We start from the raw sequence: 23109 nt of genomic DNA, 5'->3' as shown, positions 1-23109 counted from the left end.
CGAATAACGTCATTCGATTGCTACCTCGCAGCTGGATTCAAACCTTTCTAGTGCGTATTCGTTCGCAGATAGTGCTTTTGTTTGTGCGTTTGCTATTAAAATCTATTAATATGTCGAAAAAGTGGTCAACAGCGACAATTATGAGATTCTTGGAGGTGTATCAAGAACGAGAATGCCTTTGGAACCACAAAAGCGAATCATACAAAGACAGAAATTTGAGAGATGATGCATTGATTGAAATAGTAAACAGTATGCGTGAATATGTTCCTGGAATTGATGTAGCTACAACAAAATTAAAAATTCGAAGCATTCGAAATGCTTCCATGAATGAACATAAAAAAGTACTGAAATCACTTAAGAGTGGTGCGTCTACAGATGGTATTTATAAACCCAGCCTTGCTTGGTTTGAAGCTGCAGACCGGTTCTTAAAACATGTAGTCGAGACAAGAGAGACGAGAAACACTTTGGTAAGTAATATTTTACATTTGTTATGTTTCCAAAAGATCTTATTTAGTAATATGTACAGCCGTTTAATCTGTATAGGAAATCAGGTCGTAGTGTGTGCTGTGAAACATTCCTTGTTGCGATGAAACTGAAAATCTTGCGCCCAAGTAAAGTTCTGTACCTTTACGGCGCGAATCATTTCAGCTGAGACAGGTGATGCCATTTTGCAAACTGCGCAATTACGAAGAATTTGTAGCATCATGTGTGAACGGTAGCACTCCAGATTGACTTGACTCGTGGCGATACTTTCGTTGCGTGTGTGAACCCGGCTTAAATGCGGTCTTGTATGACTTCTAGTGTGAATCGACCAGTGAGTTCAATACTACTGACTAGTGGTGGGCAGGAAATCGCGTATCTGTTAGAAATCACAGTGACTGAGAAGTCACAGATATCACAGTAGCAACTTAACAGAATCTAACTGCGATTTCAGTCACAGTTAGCAGTTGCAAGTAGTATTTCATATTCAAAGACTTGAGCCATCTATTGGTCGAACTTAGCACTGCTTTCTGCGATTTCAGTGACAAGTCGCAACTAAGAGTCGCAAGTAGCAACTAAAAAGCGCGGTTAACAGTGGCATCTGTTGGCCAAAGTTCGTACTACGTCCATCTCTGCGGTACGCTATGGAGTCCAACTGCGATTTCCGTGACAAGTCGCAACTAAGAGTCGCAAGTAGCAACTAAAAAGCGCAGTTAACAGTGCCATCTGTTGGCCAAAGTTCGTACTAGGTCCATCTCTGCGATACGGTATCGAGTCTAACTGCGATTTCCGTGACAAGTTGCAACTAAGAGTCGCAAGTAGCAACTAAAAAGCGCAGTTAGCGCTGCCATCTGTTGAGCAAAGTTCATACTACGCTATTCGCTACCGAGTCAAACTGCGATTTCTGCGACAAATCGCAACTAAGAGTCGCAAGTAGCAACTAAAAAGCGCAGTTAACATACTTTTCCTAGTGTCATCTGTTGACCGACGTACGTACTTCGTTATGAGAGCCTTGTGCCTCACGAGATCAATGTGCTGTGTGTGCATATGAAGGGCTTATTTCAATAGTGGTACAAGTCCATTTTTGTTCATTTTGAGATACAGAGTCGTAAAGTTAAATGAGCGCTGACAAATCTGCGTTTGAGATACCAGAAATATTCAAGCATATGGCTTTTTGCTAGAGATGAACCTTTATTTATGTTTGTTTGGATCACTAATTTCAGAAGCATTATAGACAGAAAAGTGGAGGTAATGGACTTGTACCACTATTGAAATAAGCCCTTCAGATTATATGACGACATGCACATTCAGCATCAGTTATGGTTGGTCAAATACTGCTGTGACTCTGAATGTATTATATTATTAAGAAACAACATTGCCTTTTTCTCCTGAAAATATCAAGTAACGTAACAAATGTGTTTGATTCTGCTTCCAATATGACAGTTTTGGTTAATACTCCACATGCCTACAGGACTTTGCAATGTTAACACAGCAGAACTCAGACATCTGTATAAGTGTAGAGAAATGAAAACAGTCATATGAATGCCTCACTTTTGTTCCGACACAGTTCAAGACTCGGGATAAAAGTTTTACACCTGGTGTTCTACATGGCAACTTCACACACAAGACCTTTTTGCCGACACTACTACCACCTACATAAGTAAGCTTTTCCTGTGTTACTTTCAAGTAATGCACTTAAGCTATTCCGGATTTAACTGGAAGATCTGTACTTCCCACTTTCATATCAACAGCCTCAAAATGCATATTGTAGACTTCGGGATATGTTACAGGTCAGTGTCACACCAAGATTGTGGAGAAAGGGGGGAGGGGGCGGCATGTCACTCTCCAACAAGTGTTTACCAATAAGTAAGTGGCGGAAAATTATGGGTATAGGATGGCTTAAACATGTGGAAAATGAGATTTTTATTATTCACTCACTGTATCTGATATTTATTATTCCTTTAAAATCGCACAACAACTTCAATAAAACACAGTTTAATCATTCACACACTTATTTCACAATTATTTCACTTTTAAACTGCAAATCCTCTAAGAGCTGTCTTGAATCTTCACGAGTCTCTCTCAAAAACAGCCTTGATGTGGATAGATACGTACAGCAACCAGTAATCAGAGTCAGAACTGTGTCTGCAAAAACACAAGGATTATTAAACAATTTTTGCTGTCATTAATTACTAGCAATATAATTGACAGAATAGATTGCTAATATTTGCTATAATGAATATCACATTTGCAAGAACGATCTCACTGAAGTAATTAAGTCCATCGAAACGCGTAGAAACTAACCTCTCGTCTGACGAAAACGGTCTAAAGACACAGTGGCAATTTCTTCAGATCTGTTGACAATGATATTTTGAGTTATCACTTTACTGAGTGACTGAAATGTAGTTCAGGTACCTGTGAACATAACAAAATGTTAGAATTCATTTTCTAAATACGAACTATTACGGTACTGTACGACTACTTACATATTAATTACACTATTAATATTTTCACAGTTGTTTCTTTAATACAAAATTAAAGCCAACGGAAGAAAAAACGTAAAACATACTTGCCAATGACAGGTTTGTTGAGATGCAATTTTCTGTGTTGACAGATGTAACTTTTTCATACGGTGGTAAGTCGCAGAAATCGCAGGAATCACAGAAATCGCAGAAGTAGCAGAAGTCACAGAAATCGCAGAAGTAGCAGAAATAGCAGAAGTCACAGAAATCGCAGAAGTAGCAGAAATAGCAGAAGTCACAGAAATCGCAGAAGTAGCAGAAATAGCAGAAGTCAGAAATCGCAGAAGTAGCAGAAATCGCGGAAGTAGCAGAAATCGCAGTGGCGGAGGGATACACGACCTATGTTCCTTAACTGCGACTCTTAACTGCGACAAATCACAGTTAAGAATAACAGATACTCAAAAGTAGCATTCACAGAAATCACTGATATCGGAAAATCGCAGTTTAGCCCATCACTACTACTGACGTATTGAGCTCGAGCTCACTTGAATCGATCTTCAGTAAGATTATCGATAAGACACATTTCGACTACAGTAGTATCGATATTTTTATGCCGCACTAGGTTTTGAAAATAAGTGTAAAGTGACTTTTACGGTGAATTTAAATAACGCCGATTAATAACTGTGTATAATGTTTCGAGATTGTCGTCGTCATCAGCATAGTACGCCACCTATTGCAGAATATGAATCACGAGTTAATTAAGCAACTTGCTCGGTGAGTATGGTTCATCGGAGTACTCGTTTTTAATTGGGTAGAACATTTTGGGAATGAAAGTAATTGTAAATTCAGCATATGTTGATTGTGCACATGGCAGCATTTGACAGAGTACAAGGGAACACAAGTTGTTTAAAATGATCTTTTCTAATCAGTTTTGCATTTATGTTGAAGTAGATGTGTGAAGTTTGGGAAGTGAAGTGTGTCAGTTGCTTGTTGCCGTAGGCCTACTAATGTTTTTTCCCGTAATTTTTTTTAGGAAGCATGGGTGCTTGGAGAGGGTTCCCATTGGTTCCTCAGCAAGTAAAGCTGCACTGCAGAAACCAGATCAAATGTTTGATTATGTAATAGTCATTGATTTTGAATCAACATGTTGGGACAATGAGGACAAGTTTAAATATCAGCCAGAAGTTATTGAATTTCCAGCAGTCTTGCTGAATACTAAGAGTGGAGCAATTGAAGATGAATTTCAGCAATATGTTATGCCTACCGAGAATCCTAAACTTTCACGTTTCTGCCGAACTTTTACTGGAATTAAACAAGAACAAGTTGATGCAGGAGTGCCTCTTGCAACATGTTTGCTTCTTTTTTCTCGATGGATAAAGAAAATTACGGAGGAGAAAGCACTTATTTTCCACAAAAAAGACAGCATTCATAAGTCGTGTACATTTGTAACGTGGTCTGGTGAGAACAAAAAATTGCATTAAATTGTTCCTGTTAAAGAATTATTTTTTAGGACTAAAAGAGAGCATGGTTGTATTTACAAGTCACTATTGTTAATTTCCCAACTACTTTGTGTGGCTGTTGTTGCCATAAATTTTACATTGGTAATCATAGATTTCACAATGATGGAAATCATGAGTCAAGGTGTAAATTCATTCTTGTCTTGTACAGTTTCCCTGCACTTACAGGGTCAGCTTTGAACCCAAGACTCTCCTTCTTCTGTGGTCTTACTACCAACTGTGTGTTGCTTCTCAAGCAGTATCTTCAACTTAGCAGTGGGAGCTATTTGTCTACAAACTTTCTACAAGCCACATCAACAATTATTAATAGTCTGCCATGTGGAACCTTAACATGCTGTATGGGAAAACAATATAATTAATAGAAAATCTTTCAGTATGCTAAGTAGTCTCCAGACATAATCACAGTTGCTTTTATATTTAATATTGCCGTGAATAGACTGATGAATCTCAAAGCCTTTTTTCAACTGGTGTAAGTTAATACTCTCTATGCTGTTAACAGTGGCTTAAATTCTTAAATCTAGGAAGGTAATTGGTTTGCTGGGTCATTGGTATATGTTATGTATTGTCTTTTGAATCTAGAGAGGTTTACACTGGAACACAGAATTCCATTATGAATTCTAGAATGAGGTATGTAGTTTAAACAGAAATTATTTTTATACTTTATAAATCTCACACCATCGTAAATTGATTTTTATCACTTGTGACAGTACCTGTTCAATAGTAAAGGTAGTGAGCAAAGTGTGAAGGCCTAATATTTCTGTTAACTTGTTTTTGTGCAGTTATTGATTTTAGCTGCATTTGCCCCATACGGTTACAGAGAAGGAGAATGTATACAGTAAGATAGCACTGTCATACCCTGCACTGCAGCATTCTAACTCCAGCCATTCAGTATTCCGATGATCTACATCCACAGTGTACTCTCCTTCCTGTCTCCTTGTTTCATCATGTCCACTCTCTCAAACCCATTCCTCCATTTCACTGTGTGCCACACACAACTTCCTATGCATCTACAGTACCAAATTTCTGTCATATTGAATTCTTGTATGCCACTTGAACTTTTCCATATTTTAGAGATGCAACTCTTAGAAACTGAATCTGAAACCCATATTAAAGTAAAGTATCACACAGTTACTTAGTATTGTTTGTGACTGACACAAATGTAACCAAATAAATTAGCAGGAAAAGTGGTACTGTGAAGAAAGTTGCTGCTTCTTCAGATATGGAAAAATAAGTGCTGTTTGTCTCCTGGCAGCTTAATCGTTACATAAATACTGGTATTTTTCAATGAAAATAGTTACATCTGAAAGTAGAGGGTTGTGTGCAGTATACTACTAGTAGTGCAATATCTCAGAAACAAACTAGACATTCTACAAATATTCATAGAGGAACACTTGTCACATGTACTAGTAATAATGGAATATGGGCTAAAATGCAGTGAAATAATATATTATAGATTAGTAGGTTACGTACTAGTAATCAGTTATTGTAGGCAAAACCATAAAGGTAGTGGTGTGGCAATTTATGTTAATAAGAATATAGAAGCTAAAAAAATTTCCTTTATTCAACACCACACCAAAGAAGGATCAATTGAAACGACAGGTATTGTACTCCACAGTAATTATCTTAAGTTACCAAAGCATAAAGTGATTGGAGTATATAGGCCACCAAATGCTGATGTAATGCTGTTTATGGATAAACTTTGTAGTGTTAATGGTCAGGCCAGTTCTAATGACCTTACTATATTAGGTGACTTTAATATAGATGCAAACTCAAATAGTATAGTAAACTTGAAACTCAGTGATGTACTAACCTCATACAATCTTGTAAATATAGTGAACTGTGATGCCAGAGTGACGGACACATTTTCCACTAGAATAGATTATGCTATAATCAACAAAGATGTTATAGATAAGGTAAATTACAGTAACAGAGATTTTCTTTATTCTGACCACTTCTGTCGGATGGTAGAATACAACAGTTCAGTTGTGCCTAAAATAACAAAAATTGTGCTACAGAAACGAATGCTGAATACCTCAAATATTAATGCTCTTAAAGACAAACTAGCAAATGAGAAATGGGATTCTGTGTACCAGGTAAAAGGGTTGGGTGAGAAATGGAATGAGTTTTACTCAACCCTACTGAATCATTGTTGTCCAGTCAGAGAAATCCAGAAGGTAGTTACACAGTCAAAATGGAAGTAATCCTAGACTAAAACTCCCAACAAATCTGATTATGCTCAGGCAGCAAGTACATGATCTAAACCAGCTTTATAAAGCTACTACTATGCAGGTTTTCAAGGAAAAATACAATAGAGCTAAGCAAACTTTTAAAACTGAAATTGTTAACCTAAGGAAGCACATTAACAGCAAAACAATAGAACACTCTGACAACATAAGCAAAGCAACTTGGAAACCAATTGACAAATACTGAAAAGGTCCCAATGAGATGAACATGGAACCACTCAGCATACGACATGATGGTAACATTATAAAAGACCCAGATACTATATGTAATATTTTTAATAACTACTGCATTTCTGGTGAACAATCAACCCATATTACAGGTAGAGACCCAATGCCATCTCACCCAGTGTACCGAATTTAAATTTGGGAAAGTGAATGAGCAGGAGGTTCGCAGAGCAATATACATGCTAAAGAAAAAATTTTCGTCTGGATGGGATGGTGTATCCAGTGCTATTACTAAAGCATGCTTAAAAGAAATCTCTAAACCTCTTAGTAACCTGATTAATTGCAGCATTAGAGAAAACATGTATCCAACGGTTCTAAAAATGAGTGTAGTGAAACCAGTGTATAAAAAGGGAAGTAAGGAAGATGTCTCCAACTATAGACCGATATCATTAATTCCCACTTTTAATAAGATATTCGAAAGCATTATCCTTTCTCAGCTAAGTGCCTTTTTCACAAAACACAAACTGCTTGTAGATTTGCAGCATGGCTTCAGAAAAGAGCTAAGTACAACCACAACAGTTACACAATTCATCCATGAAGTTTACTGTATGTTGGACCAGAAGATGCAGACTGCAGGTATATTTTTGGACCTGACAAGAGCATTTGATACGGTAAACCATAGGGTACTTCTTAAAAAGCTAAAATCTTATAGTATCGGGGATCAAGCCATGAATCTTCTAACTACATACCTGCTGAATTATCAGCAACTCCCAGTCCACCAGTGCACCTGTATTACAAGGTGTACCACAGGGCTTAATCTTTGGACCCTTTCTCTTCCTTATTTATATTAACGACATTGCACAACCCATTAACTCCCATATTGTAAGCTATGCAGATGACACGTCAGTCTTATTCTATGGGATTGAATCTAATGAGCTAGAATCTCTTGCTACTAGTGGTGTAACAGAAGTAACAAAATACTTCAATGATCAGGGACTCAAGGTAAATGTCACCAAATATCAACTACTGACATTTAAAACAGGCAGTTCTCACCACAACAATATGAATAGTGTGTGTAATATCTCTGTAACAGAAAGTGGTAACTGTAAATTCCTGGGTGTGTATGTTGATGAAAATTTGTGGTGTACATACCACATTAATTTCATATGCAGAAAAGTCAGTACTGCCATATATCTCCTCAGCCAGCTCGCAAAGATAGTTCCTAGCCAAGCACTGAAATTAGTATATTATGGAACACTTTATGCCTTTCTCAATTACGGAATTGAACTGTGGGGCTGTGCAGCTGATGTACATTTAAAAAGAATACTACTACTACTACAGAAAAGAGCAATAAGACATATACATGGAATGGGACATAGAGATTCATGTCGTGAAGTGCTTGTGCAGCACAAATATCTTACAATATATTCTCTGTACATCTTCAAAATAGTTGTATTTTCTATAAGTCAACCAACAGAAGCTATCAAGGGCAGTGATTTACATGACCACAACACTAGAACAAAGTGTAACTATTTCGATAACAGAACAATGTTAAAAATGACTGATAGAAGTCCATATATCAGTGGTTTGATTTGGTATAACAAGCTACCAAACTCTCTAAGAACGTACACGGGAAATGTATTTAAAACAAAATTAAAATCTTTTCTAATAGAAAAATGTTTATATTCTTTCAACGAATTTTAAGATAGTGATTGTAACATGAGGCATTAGCATATCAGTTGTAATGTTATAAATGTAAAAAATAGACATATGAAGCAACAGCTACAGAATATAGTGTATTTTATAAGTGTAAATATAACCATAGTATTAAGTCTGACGTTTGCAAAAGCCATCATTACAATGGCTCTATGCCAAGAAAATGTAAATAAATAAATAAGTTATGTAGCCTTACAGTGAATGCTGCTACTTGTCATGTACGTGACAGAAGTTCTGCATCACCTGAATCTTCTGGTGACTGACATTGGCTTTGACTTGGTTAGCTGTTGATCTAAGGTAAATTTGAAGGAGAGAGTTTGGCTGTGGTTGGACGAAGTCAACAAATCTAATTTCGTATAATTCAGGTTATGGAGCACATTTTATTCATATTAGAATTCAATTCCCGGGATTTTAATGATTTCATGGGTCAAACCAGAATGAGATAATTTGTAGGAAAATTGGTGAAAGGTATATTTTTAACTTCATGTGGACATCATCCCCTCCCATGAACTGTGGGCCTTGCCTTGAGAGGGGTGGGTTGCGTACCTCTACACTTCAGATAGCCATACACAACCGAAGGTGCAACCGCATCTGAGGGGCATCTGTTGAGAGGCCAGATAAACATGGTTCCTGAGGAGGGGCAGCAGCCTTTTCATTAGTTGCAGGGACAGCGTCTGGATGTTTGACTTATATTGTCTTGTAATTTCAATCAAAATGGTCTTGCTGTGCTGGTACTGCAAACAACTGATAGCAAGGGGAAACTACAGCTGCACTGTACTGTATGTTTAAATGACATTCCAGACGTAAAATAGCCCCCATTCGGATCTCCTGGCGGGCACTACTCAGGATGATGTCGTCATCAGGAGAAATGAAACTGAGGTTCTACAGATCAGAGCCGGGTATGTTAGATCCCTTACTCGGGCAGGTAGGTTCGAAAGTTTAAAAAGGGAAGTGGATAGGTTGCAGTTAGATGTAGTGGGAATGATTGAAGTTGGGTGGAAGGAGGAACAGGACTTCTGATGAATACAGGGTTATAATAACAAAATGAAATAAGGGTAATGCAGGAGTGACTTTAATAATGAATAAGAAAATTGGAATGTGGGTAAGCTAATATGAACTTTGGTAGCCAAGATAGAACAAAGCCCACACCCAACACAGTATTGCAGGTTTATATGCCAATTATCTCCACACATGATGAAGAGGTTGAAGAAATGAATGATGAGATAAAAGAAATTATTCAGATAGTTAAGGAAGATGAGAATTTAATGGTGATGGGAGACTGGAGTTCAATAGTAGGAAAAGGAAGAGAAGAAGAAGAAGAAGAAGAAGAAAAGAAATAGGTGATTATGGACTGGGGGAAAGGCACAAAAGATAAAGCTGCCTGGTAGAATTTTGCATTGAGCGTAATTTAATCATCGCTAACACTTGGTTTAAGACTCTTGAAAGAAGGGTGCATGCATGGAAGAGACCTGGAGACATCAGAAGGTTTCAGATTGATTGTATACAGAAATTTGACAACCAAATTTTAAATTGTAAGATATTTCCAAGGGCAATTCAAAACAAGACCCTGGGAGTAGACAACATAATGTCAGGACTACTAATAGCTTTGGGAGAACCAGCTGTATAAGAAAAGGCATCAAATAGTACGTGAAAATTATTTTTGGATCTTGTTTTTTAATAGTGCAAATTAGTCTCCTGCTGGGCACTAAGAAATTATAGCCAGAGTGTCTAGTTATAATTGCATAATGTGAGTCTTTATCTGTTCAGGACATACGTCTATCTGTGCTGGAAACCCATTGTAGGCCTATACATTTATCTTCTCATGTGTGTTTGGTATAACTGTCTTTAGACCCTGTGTTAATATGCTTGTCCTTAGCAAAAACTGGTTTTTGAATTGTTGTTTGAAATCTTTGGAAGCTCATTAATTAGGCTAAGAACTGAAGTTACCTGCACTGAACCTTGTGGGACACCATATTTTATGTTCATTCTTTGTATTCCTGTGCTGCAGTTTTTATTTCTTTCCCCAGTGCACCCCTCTGCTTTCTGTTATCTTTAACAGTTTAACCTTTTTGTTTTTGAATAATAATTGGTTTATGTAATTGGAAGCTTTAGTGATCTCATGGAATTTACCAATATGAATTTGTTTTGTTTAGTTCTGTCAGTACTTCATTTGTGATGTTATATTTGGCTTTCTGGGCAGAGAATAATTTAAGATGTACAAGGGTGACTCAAACAAAAACCTTAAATTTGTACTGACAAATCGAAATTTCGCGCCGTTATCCTGTAAGTTGGTAAGTGTGCTACAAACGGCGTGCAGAATGGCCTGTAGGTGGCAGCATAGTGCAGATGCACACCTACTGTCGCAGTATCAGTATAAAGATGGCCGCCCCACTTGTGATTTGCACCAAGGAAGAACAGTGTTCTGTTATTCGGTTTTTGCATGTGAAGGTGTGAAACCTATTGAAATTCATCGATGAATGAAGGTTCAGTACAGTGATGCATGTTTGTCACAGCAGCAAGTCTACGAGTAGGAAGTTGGCAAATGGTGTGACTTCAGTGGAAGATGCTCCTCGTCCAGGTCAGGCACAACAAGTTGTGACTCCACAGAACATTGCAGCAGTTGAAGCCATAGTGAAGGTAAACCTCCAAGTGACACTGAATGACATTGCAGCTCGTTTACAGATTAGTCATGGGCCAGCACACCACATTGTGCATGATGTGCTCCAATTTCACAAAGTGTCTGCAAGATGGGTGCCACAACAGCTGACTCCTGAAATTAGAGAACGACGTGTTGATGCTTGTGAAGAACTTCTTCAGCGCTTTGAACGAGAAGGTGAAGGCTTCCATGCAAGAATCGTTACGGAAAACGAAACCTTGGTTCACTTCCACCAACCGGAAACGAAGAGAGCGAGCAAGCAATGGCGCCATTCCTCATCACCACGTGATATCCATATGATATGTTTAGACCAGTCAAAGACACAATGGGAGGAAAGAAGTTCCATTCTGATGAAGAGATATGCCAAGTGGTGCATGAGTGGTTGTGCGAACTACCAAAAGAATTTTTTCCTAAAGGAATTTATGCACTTTGTAAACCGGCCGGAGTGGCCGTGCGGTTCTAAGTGCTACAGTCTCGAACTGAGCGACCGCTACGGTCGCAGGTTCGAATCCTGCCTCGGGCATGGATGAGTGTAATGTCCTTAGGTTAGTTAGGTTTAATTAGTTCTAAGTTCTAGGCGACTGATGACCTCAGCAGTTAAGTTGCATAGTGCTCAGAGCCATTTTGCACTTTGTAAGCACTGGAGGACTTGCATTGAGCCAACCAGTCTTTTGTGGATTGCCAGTCTTGTGAGGCACATGTTGTGCCAATTTTTGTAGATTGCAGGCAAAGCTCTCCATAACTGTTCGACATAATCGTCAACATGGGGTCATCCCAGTAATTTATCATGTCACAGTGAATGACCTGTCTCAACAAAGTTCCTGTGCAAAAGTAAATTGTAGGCCTGCTTGGAGGTTGTTTAGCATATCTGGGGCAAAATATATGCCAAACAGTTTTTACAGAGTTCGTTTCATGAAACCAAAACACACAGCAAGCACACTCCACACCAGTGAAAATGGCCATTTTAACTGTTCACTGTGCTGGCACTCCTGGTTGTGGAATGGGGAACTGATGCACTATGTGAATCAAACTCGAGGTTGTTTGCTACAAAAATGACACATCTACTGATTCTGTAAGTTATCTGAATAATTTTTTATATTTTTCCAAAGTTGTAAAGTTCTTTTTGACTCACTCTGTATAAATTTGAGTTCTTAAGAAAATATTCACAAATTTTAAGACAAACAAACTTTTTTCACACACACACACCCCTTGTAACCATATGCTGTGGTTTATATTTTTCACTACAGTTATTTTCCTGTCACAGTTCGGCATATATCAAATTATGGAACTGGTAATGTTCTGGTTAGGCCTGATATTAATTAATTCCGTGTGGAACTTTTGTGTGGATTTCTTTTGCTTTGACTATGGCTTTCTGTATTCGGTAGTTTACTTCAGTTATTAGTTTTCTTGGGGGTGCGGTGGGGGAGGGGGGGGCTGTCATTGCACTTAAGAATGTTTGTCAGTGTCAATGTCTGTTGGTGTGTGTTTCATGTCCATAATGTGTTCAGTGAATGTAGAATGACAGTTGTTGCCTTTTAGTGCTCTTCTGTGTACCAAATATTGAAATTTCTGCCTCTCCAATTTAAATTTATTTGCCGTCCTGACAGATCAGTTGGTAAATACCAGATGTTTTGTTTGTTTGTGTGCATCTTTGTACTGGCTGCCCTTAGTTTTCTCTGTATACAATTTTTGTTTTGTAGGCCGTTTTTAGTCTTGTTTTATTTTTTAAAGTATGTTGCCCATTCTTTGGGCTGCTTTGTTGTTTTACATGTGACTTTGCTTGTTGTTATGGATGAGGGTCATTACATGTCACATTGCCTATGTTTTGGAAAATTTTCCTGCTTGAACATCACTGATTTTGCTGAAATTGTATGTGAACATTTGCACATGGGCCCAGCGTACCTCGGTGAAGTTTAAAATTCATTGAAGCAATACTGGCTAAGATAAAGACATTTGTTTGACACCATATACAACTTTGTGCACAGCGCGTGTGGATTTCTGGAGCTTTGGGCTGTTATACCTCGACCATTTTTTGAAAGAAATGAAATTTGGCCATCTTGTACAACTTTATGTGCTCTCTTAAGAATAATAATGAACAGACTTTCACAAGCGATATTCAGCCATAAATTTGTAGGCAAAAATCACCTTAAAAAAACTGGCGTGCTTGGAAAAATATTGAAGTCTGACTTTCTGTCCCTCAGAAACTAAAGGTATGATGATGAACATGGAACTTAGCATGTAGTAACATGACAAGATAAGGTTTTCAGAAATAACGTTTTATTTATGTAACTTTCACAGTACTTAATAAATTAAGTGCAAAGTTAAAGATTTTGTAAAGGGGTCAATCAGTAAGGCGTACAATACTACTTGGAGACACAGTATTCTCACACAATTGCACCAATGAGGCTTTCATGGCCACCTCACTATCTTCATAAGGTCTTCCCTGTCTCAGCAGTTTTTTGGAACCCAAGTTGGTGACATGCTGTAAGATCGTTTTGAGCAGGAGAATGGTGTCCATCAGGGCAGTGTTTTAAGTGTTGCCCTCTTTGCCATAGCCATAAACAGTATCACATCTGTAGTAAGAATCCCTTTACAGTGTACCTTATTTGTGGACGATTTTGCTGTTTTCTGTTTCTCCTCCAGTGTTTCAACAGTGAGCCATCAGTTGCAACTTACACTGTGGAGGTTAGAGGAGTGAGCTTCAAAGACAGGTTTTCAGTTTTCTGTTGTGTGTGTGTGTGTGTGTGTGTGTGTGTGTGTGTGTGTGTGTGTGAGTGAGTTCATTTTAATTGTTCTCATCATGTTTTTAATTTTCCTTATTTGTGCATATGAAGGACACCATCCTACATTTTAGAGACTCAGTGAGGCTTCTGGGCCTCATTTTTGACTCCATGTTGTCATGGTTGCTGCACCTGAAAGTCAGAATGTTAACACATTGAACATCATGAAGTGCCTTGGCCACAGGTCTTGGGGAGCGGACAGGGTGCATACGCTCCAGTTATATAAGGCTTTCATGCATACAAGGCTGGACTACGGGTGCACAGTATATGGATCGGCAAAGCCTTCCTATTTGAAGATCATTGCCGCTGTCCATCATGTGGGGTTTGGCTTGCCACAGGTGCTTATAGGATGATTCCCGTACTCAGTCTCTGTGCTGAACCTGGCGACAGCTCCTCATGGTAGGTCAGGCATGTAAGTTCCTCGCATCTCAGTGAGTGAGGTGGTGCAGTGGTTAGCACACTGGACTCCCATTCAGGACGATGACGGTTCAAACCCACATCCATCCATCCTGATTTAGAGTTTCCGTGATTTCCCTAAATCGCTTCAGGCAAATGCTGGGATGGTTCCTTTGAAAGGGCACAACCGACTTCCTTCCCCATCCTTCCCTAATCCGATGGGACCAATAACCTCACTGTTTGGTCCCCTTCCCCAGATCGGCCAACCAACCTCACATCTCTGACTTCACCTGCATACCATACTGTTGCTTATCCACCTCTGGAACACCTTTTCTCTAACTGTCTACGAGCCACAACACTGTTTGAGATCCACATGCAATGTGTGCTGGTGTCACTCGGTGCAGAGCAAGTACTGCCCCAAATCTAGGGTTTTAACCATCTGCCGTGCTGGTTACTGCAGAGGCCCAGAGTAATTTTAGATTTGGTGCAGTGCAGGAGAGATTGCACTCCTGCTTCTGTTTTTCATGTGATATTTTCTGATATTTTATTTGAACACCACAACTATGTAGTTGTCTTCACGGATGGGTCCAAACAGGCCTCAGTTGATTGCTCTGTTGTTTTTCCAGTTTGTGTCCTCAAGGTCCAACAATCTCAAGACTTTATTGTCTTCGACACAGGATTATATGCAATCTTATGGGCACTGGAGCAATGAGACGTTTTTCCTGTGCTAAATTAGTTATTTGTTCTGATTCACTGAGTGCCCTTCACTCTCTTGAAATGTTTTTACCCAGCAGATAAAGTAGTCCAGAATATCCAGGATGTGTTCCTCCATCTACAATGACTGGGCAAGGAGGTGTCTTCCTGCTGCGTACCAGGGCATATGGGTATTGCAGGAATGAAAGGGTGGATGTAGCAGCCAAGGAGACTTGTTGTGATCCTCAGCTATTTCAGTATGTCATCCTCCTGCATGCTACAGCCTTGCTGTTGAGCGTGACAGACAATAAACCCCGTCGAGGAAATCCCACAACACGGCATTGGCCTACCTCCTTCCAGCCATGTCAAGGGGACGAGGCCCTCCTTACTCATTTTCGCATAGGCCACAGCCCTATGGTGCATGGCTTCTTGCTCCAGCAACAGGAAACTTCAATGTGACTGGCACACCCCGTGTTTTTTGTAAGCGGTCAGCCAGTCACATTTTCCTGTGCCTTTCTTTTAGTTCCTCTGTAATTTTGCTTTTGTTTTATTCTCCTGCATAGCACATTTTAGTATTTTTTTCGTCCTCTTAATGTGCATTTTAACATTTTCACCATTTTATCCATGTTTGTTTCTTTTAATGTTGGACTGTTGAGTTCCCTAAGAAGAATCATGCACTCTTGTGAAACGAAGGCATCTTGCTATGACAAAAGTGGTCTTCGTAGAAATGGTCTATTAGCTGCTTGTTGGCATATCTCGTATGCTTTTCCACATAAACACCTTAAGATTGCGTTAAGTATGTGGCAGTTAAATATATGAGGGGCATTTGAAAAGTCCGTGCAAAAATAAAAACTACTTACGTGTTTGGGGTAAACCTTTTTTATTTTTCGACATAGTCTCCTTTTAGACTTATACACTTCGTCCAACGCTGTTCTAAATCTCCTCGTTTGAATAAAATCTTTGTCCCGCCAGCCATTTCTTCAAATTGGGGACCAAATAGTAGTCCGTGGGAGCCAAACCTGGAGAGTAGGGGGGATTGTTGAAACAAGTTGGAATCCTATTTCCAATAATTTTGTGACCACAACTGCTGAGGTGTGTGCTGGTGCATTGTTGTGATGGGAAAGGACTTTTTAACAGTCCAATTGCTGACATTTTTCTTGCAGCTCGGTTTTAAAACTGTCCAATACCGATGAATAATATGCACCTGTAATAGTTTTACCCTTTCCCAGATAGTTGATGAGGATTATCCCTTGTGAATCCCAAAAGACAGTCGCCATAACCTTTCTGGCCAAAGGAATGATCTTAGCATTTTTGGTGCAGATTCTCCCTTTTTAACCCATTGACTTTAGATTGTTATTTGGTGTCCGGAGTATAGTAATGTATCCATGATTCATCCACAGTGACGAAATGACGCTTAATATCCTGCGGATTCTTCCTGAACAGTGCGGATTCTTCCTGAACAGCTGCAAACCACCCTTGCAACACCTCACATGATTCCGTTTTTGGTCGAGTGTGAGCAATCGTGGAACCTATCTTGCGGATAGCTTTCTCATGTCCAAATGTGTATGCAAAATATCGTGTACCCATTCATTCAAGATGCCCACAGCACTACCAATCTCACTCACCTCAACTCTTCTGTCATCCATCACCATATCATGGATTTTATCAATGATTTCTGGAGTTGTAACCTCCACAGGGTGTCCAGAACGTTCAGCATCACTTGTGCCCATATGGCCACTCCAAAAATTTTGAAACCACTTATGGACTGTTCTAATCAAAGGTGCAGAGTCACTGTAATGTTTATCAAGCTTCTCTTTAGTCTCCTGAGGCTTTTTGCCTTTCATAAAGTAATGTTTAATCACCACACGAAATTATTTTTCATCCATTTTTTGACAATGACTCGACTTCCTTGATTCGCACGAATGCCAAACACAAAGAAATAGACCAATATAGCTGAAACTTGGTGTGTGTTCTTTCCAAAGATGCTGCTAACTAAACATGACCTCGATACTTGCCGGTGGTGCCATCTCTCAGACTTTGCACTGACTTTTCAAATGCCACTCGTAGAATTTTATTATGTCAGTGTGTTTTTGGGGGAATTCATTTGATGGATGAGAAAAGTTAGAATCAAGAAGTTCTAGTGGAAGCTGTGAGTTGGTAGCCCCAAACCCCACTGGCTGGAGACTGGAAATTACATGAACTAATATGAACAAACTATGGGATAAAGAAGAGCCAGGGCAGATGAATATCTTTAAACATCATCCTGGTCTGCTGAATGTTTGAAGAGTCAAGATGCCGTACTTGCCACTGCTATTTTGAAGTGTAGCGTTGTCAAAGTCAGCCCCTGCACCTTGTCCACACTCTGTTGTGGATTGTGTCATAGAGCTCTCATCCCACTGGTCTGATATTCATCATACCTAGCTGGGAGCATGAGGTGTAAGTGATGCTTTGCACCTGCCATCCCAGAACTTGTCGCTACTTGCCTCTGCTCCACCGACCCATTCCAAGAGGTGGTAATCCTCTGCCTCTTTATAAGCCTTGTCCCACTGTAGACTAGAACTTAATCCTGTATAACACATATATCCATCATTACCCAGGCAATATGTCCTAAGGGGATTTCGCTCTCTGAGCAATTGGTCGATATTTGTTCTTTCTCAGACACCTACTTGTTGCAAAAATTTTGTTAATGGTCATTTCATATCGTTAATACATGAACTTGCCAACATCAATACTTCATTGCCTGATATGCCATATTTCCTTGTCAGTTTCATAATACTTTCTCTTAGGATTGTCTATACACAGAAGCATATTTTAAATGGCATGTTCTCATGAGCCTCGTGCCTATTATCTCTTAATTGGTCAAGCCCCTTAGGCATAAATTAACTGCCTACAAAATAATTATCCTATAAATTCAGTCCAAACTCTGCGTTTTATCAAATCAGTGTAATTGTCTATAAGTGATTCTTTATCTCAGTAGTAAAGTGTCAGACTGAATCCAAGTGTTCTGGGTCAATCCTTGGCCAGTTGTAGGATTTTTATTTGTCACTTATCACTTCTTTCACCTTTGGCAAAGTAAGTTAATGTAAAAAAGAAAAAGAAAAGAAAAGAAAAGGGCTGAGTTGCACTGTGGTCCAGAGTTCACATTAAACTGAGGTCCTCTTATAACTGGCTGGTTCAGTCAGTTCAAATGTTGGAGGGAGGCAACAGCAGGGCCATGCCTAGTAAAGCACTGCAGTGTTCAAACCAACCTTTAGTTTGGTATGATAGCTTGAACTTACCTACGTTAGATGGCTTAACAGACAAGCGATCCTAATATTAGGCTCTGAGCATGTCTTATATCATGCTTTATTAGGTCATGGTCACAATTTAGTATTAGGTTTGTATGTTTATCACATTTCATCTGGGTTAAGATTCAGGTTGCTATATGACTAAATGTAAGAAATATTTAAGGAGTTGTGGTTGAAGATTTCAATACCATGGCTGTCACGATATACAGTTTTCCCCTACTCCATAGCTTAATAAATATATATCAAGAGTGAACTGTGGAACGATAATCTACACATGGAAACTTCAGAAAACTGCAATGTTACCTATAGCACACTGATGCAGCACAGAAACACGTAACAGAAAACAGCATTCACACTAGCTTTCGAGCACCTGCTCTTTTCCCAGCAAAAATAAACCCACACAACTACTCCATGTGGCCGCAGGAATGTGCATCTGTGTGGTTGTGTACTTTTGCTAGAAAAAGTGAAAGAGCTTGAAAGCTTGTATGAATGTTGTTTTCTGTTACATTTTCTGTGCTCCACCATCAGTTTACTACAGGTAAGTGGTTGCCTTTCCCTTACTTTACATATTGCCCCATCTAGGAATGCACATATTGTTAATGCAATGTTAGTACTATCCTCTTTCATTACAATTATACGCTTGACGATCTTTTAATTTTCATCTACCACTATTTTGTCCAGAAAGCAGGAAACTGTGAAGCAGATTTTGCCATCAAGAAGACCTCGCTTTTCCTTCGATGCTTGTTTGCTTAATTCCTTTGCAAATTTCCAAATTGAAAACTGTGTTTCTGAAGCAAATCCTTGTTGCCATGTAAATCAGAGTGAAATTTTGCAGCTAAGTGCAGAAAGTAGCACTTTCTCTAAGCTTTATTAATCTTACCTATAAAAACATTTTTCAACTTCACTGTCTTGTCCTAGTTTCCTCCTATTTCTGTCCAATCCCACGTCACTTTCAACTGTGTTTAGAAAACTTCTAAGTTGATTCTCTTTTTTCATCCATTGTGATTGCTCCTTTAGGTACACCACACTGACATGCTAGATTTAGTTTTTTGTCACAATTCTTCCCACAATCAATAATTTTTAGTTTTTCACTCACAAAATATGCTTTTTTGTTACTGCTAAATTGTACCAAGTGTGTGGAAATTAAGACTGAATAATGCATGGTGTATATTATGGTTGTGCTCATTTTGGTTATTGCAAAGCATTTTTATGTTATCACTTTGTTGACTGATCTATATACCAAGAATTGTGCATTTTTCAAGTACGGAGCATGAGGACTCCACACAACACTTATGATACCAGGCAGCCATTGCTGTGATTGGATGGCAGGTGATTTATAATGAAGATAATGAAATTTTCTCACACTGGTGGCAGCAAGATCCCAGCAGCCTCAGCAGAGGAAATAGATCATTTCAATATAGTATGATCTGACTCTGACTTTCTCCTCCCCCGCCAAGCCATGAGGAAAGTAAATTCAAAATAAATGGTGAGAAATAGTCTCCTCAGTATCAGGTTTATACCTTAACTGATGATGAGACCTTTATGACATGTAATCCATTGTTTTTTGATGAACATATTATGGAAAAAAATCAGCGAAGTAACATAAATTAACAAAAGGTGGCTTCAGCTCTGTTGTGAGTGAAATAGCGACTCTTTACTGAGTAACAGGCATTGCTTCTGTGTGAGAAGCTTGGTGACAATCCCATTATCATCACTCTTCACAATTGCCTCAACATGAAACAGGGTGTAATTTTCAATTGTGATTTCACGTTGCAACAGAGAGGAAGGATCTGAAATGACAAACTGTCCATTTTGTCTCTCTTATTCAGTAGTGGCCAAGTGGTAAGAGTGGAAACTAGTGCTTTAATTTTTGCTTTCAAAGGGGACATAATAAAAGCAGTGATATACCATTGTGATGTAAAGTCATAAAATCCAGTGCTGTAAACTTTTTTTTAGTGGGGGTCGTCATGCTGCAGAAATGGCCCATCTGTGGAGACTGCAGATGGCTGCTGGATTGAAACACTGTTCGACTGACTGCCAATGTGAGTCAACTGCAGAGTGCAGCTTTGCTATTAGTCTTTGAATTTAAAAAAAAGAAAGAAATATACAGTAGTGCAAAACTTATGACCATCTTATATGTTTTGAAGAAAAGAAAATACGTGAACCTCTACATCCATTTCAAATGACAACATACTTCGCAAATGCAGTAATTAGAGCTGTCTATCATAATTTCCGTCAATGTCATGTCCTTGTGAATGACTAAAAACATCTGTATGTGAGGGGGCAGGATACCCACCCTCCCACTGTTTCTGCATGGAGGCTTTGATTCACCACCTCTGGAAGAAAATAGCCGTACTCAATCGTATGTACCAAGTTGCATTGTATCTGTGGTTGCCAGCTAGCAACCAATATTCCTCTATCCTCTTAGATGACAACCTACCCACTGACTATAAAGTTATTGCAGAATACTTCGCTTGAGCACCTGCAGATGTTAACTACTCACTTGTCTTTTGTCTACTTGAAAGGAGGGTGGAGAATAAAATCCTATCCTCCACTGCATCTCTCAAAACATATAACGCACCAATCCAGTGAATGGGAGCACCACAGCACAGCACTGTAACCTGATAGAATCCACAGTCAAATGCTACATCATCTGTCTGTGGCTTACTGACATCACACTGATATGATGTGAGGGTGAGTTCCGAACTTGGAGCGATGGGGTATTACACACCCAACCCCCCGCCCCCAATTCGGTGCTTCAAGTGTTTGAAATTCAGACACGTCTTCATGTTGCATCTGTAGAGATTGTGGAAAAGTACTGCAAGCAAATGCTCCCCAAATCTTTGTCAACTATGGGAAGTGCCATTCTCCCCGTTCACCAGATTGCACTGATTTACAGAGTGAGATGATTCTACATGAATACAAGACTCTGGACAAATTAACTTATCAAGAGGCCAAAAAGAAGTAAGAATATCAAAAATGTAGGAAAAGACAGATTGAATGCTACTTACAGTAAAGAAGACACATCAAGTTGCAGACAGTCACAATTAAGACACTTACATAAAGCTCTTGGCCACAACCTTCATCAGCAAAAGAGAAAAACATGCCATTCATACACACAAGCAAGTACACGGCATGCACACTTGAGTGCCAACTCCAGCATCTCGGGCTGGAATGCTGAGAAGAACTAAGAGCAGTTGCACCCAGCATGTACAACGTCAAATGCTACCCCCTTTGGTGACCTTACTTCTGCCTGTTACCCCTCCTGCTGTGGCCCCTCAGGGCCACTCAACTGTGCCTGTCCCCATGATGGATGGGGGCTGCCCTCTTGCTGCCTCCCCCAACACCTCGTTTGGGACTGATGGCTCCCTGATTTGTAGTCAGGGACGAATCACCTTCCTCTGGCTTCTCTTGCCAGGAAGGGGTCTCTCAGGGCACTTCCTTCCAAAGGTTTCTGCTGGTGTAGAACCAGGCACCAGTTAGTGGCTGAAGGAGCCACAGGTTACTGGTTGCAGGGCTTCACAATCATCATCTTCACCTGAAAGTAAGTCAGAGAAGCCCTCGCAATCATCAAAATCCTCCATGAAGAGGAAAGAGAAGAAAAAGTCCTCCAAGAAGGAGGACATTCCAGTGGCCCCCACACCACCAGATTCTGCCTGTTCCACTCCTGTAGCTGGGGTGGAGATTCTGGTTGCCTCTGAGGCCCCAGTTTGTGGCACGTAATGGAACTCAGAACCTATGGGTATTGATGCCATAACCCCTCATTAAGTGGCAGCAGGTGACCATAGGGCATAATTTGACTCCTTGTTCCCTTTGTGGCCTCCCAGTACATCAATAACATTATTCTGTAGTGGAATTGTAGCAGTTTGTTTCACCACCTGGCTAAGCTACGACATCTTTTAACCACTTCCCCTACCTACTGTGTTGTCCTTCAGGGGACTTGGTTTCCACATTGCGGTCTTGGCCCTTCATGGATACTGGGGATATTATAAGAATCGTGCTACCTATAACAGGATATTGAGCAGTTTGCACATATGTTATAGACATTCTAAATAGCAAACTTGTGCCTCTTAATATATCTTTGGAGGTTGTAGCTGTTTGGATAAGAGCATTTCAGAATATTACCATCTGCAATGTTTACCTCACTCCCAATGTTGACGTGTCTCAGAGCATATCATTTGTATTGGTTTCTCAGCTCTCCACACCGTTCCTAATCTTGGGTGGTTTCAACGCCCATAGCCCTTTGTGGGGGCGGAACCACAATCACTGGCCACAGTAAAACGTCCAAAACTTACTGGCATAACTTGACTTTTGCCTCTTGAGTACTGGTACCCTCACATACTTCAGTATGGTGCAGAGAACTTTCTTGGCCATTGATCTTTCCATTTGCTCCCTTTGTCTTCTCTCATCCATCCACTGTAGAGTTCATAATTACCTCTATGGTAATGACCATTTCCTGGTCTTCCTGTCCCTCCCTCAGCTTCACTCCTCTGGGTGCCTGCCCAGATGTGCTCTTAACATTACTGACTAGGGTGCTTTCACCACTAGTGCTTTCACCTCTGCTGTTGTCCTTGGCTCCCCACCAAAGGGAGCTATCAATGACGCAGTATCGAATACAATTACAGCCATTCTTTCAGCAGCTGATTTAGCAATCCCCTGTACGTTAGGCGCACCCAGATGGATGACAGTACCTTGGTGGTCATCAGAAATCGCC

The 23109-nt window shown here is 39.7% G+C and overlaps 1 protein-coding gene across 1 annotated transcript in view; it reads left to right on the top strand.

Annotated features, from left to right (window-relative positions):
- The first annotated feature begins 3528 nt into the window (after positions 1-3528).
- LOC126175529 (ERI1 exoribonuclease 2-like) overlaps positions 3529-23109 on the top strand; it is a 43179-nt gene continuing 23598 nt past the window's right edge. The window contains exons 1-2 of the mRNA XM_049922359.1: positions 3529-3716; positions 3976-4400. Of these exons, the coding sequence (XP_049778316.1) occupies positions 3685-3716; positions 3976-4400 (457 nt within the window). The 5' untranslated portion in view covers positions 3529-3684. The remainder of the gene's footprint in view (positions 3717-3975; positions 4401-23109) is intronic.

This window comes from Schistocerca cancellata, chromosome 3, assembly GCF_023864275.1.
Source record: "Schistocerca cancellata isolate TAMUIC-IGC-003103 chromosome 3, iqSchCanc2.1, whole genome shotgun sequence".
NCBI lineage: Eukaryota > Metazoa > Arthropoda > Insecta > Orthoptera > Acrididae > Schistocerca > Schistocerca cancellata.
The sequence above is the reverse complement of the archived record's forward strand: the minus strand, read 5'-3'. Positions and strand labels throughout refer to the sequence as shown.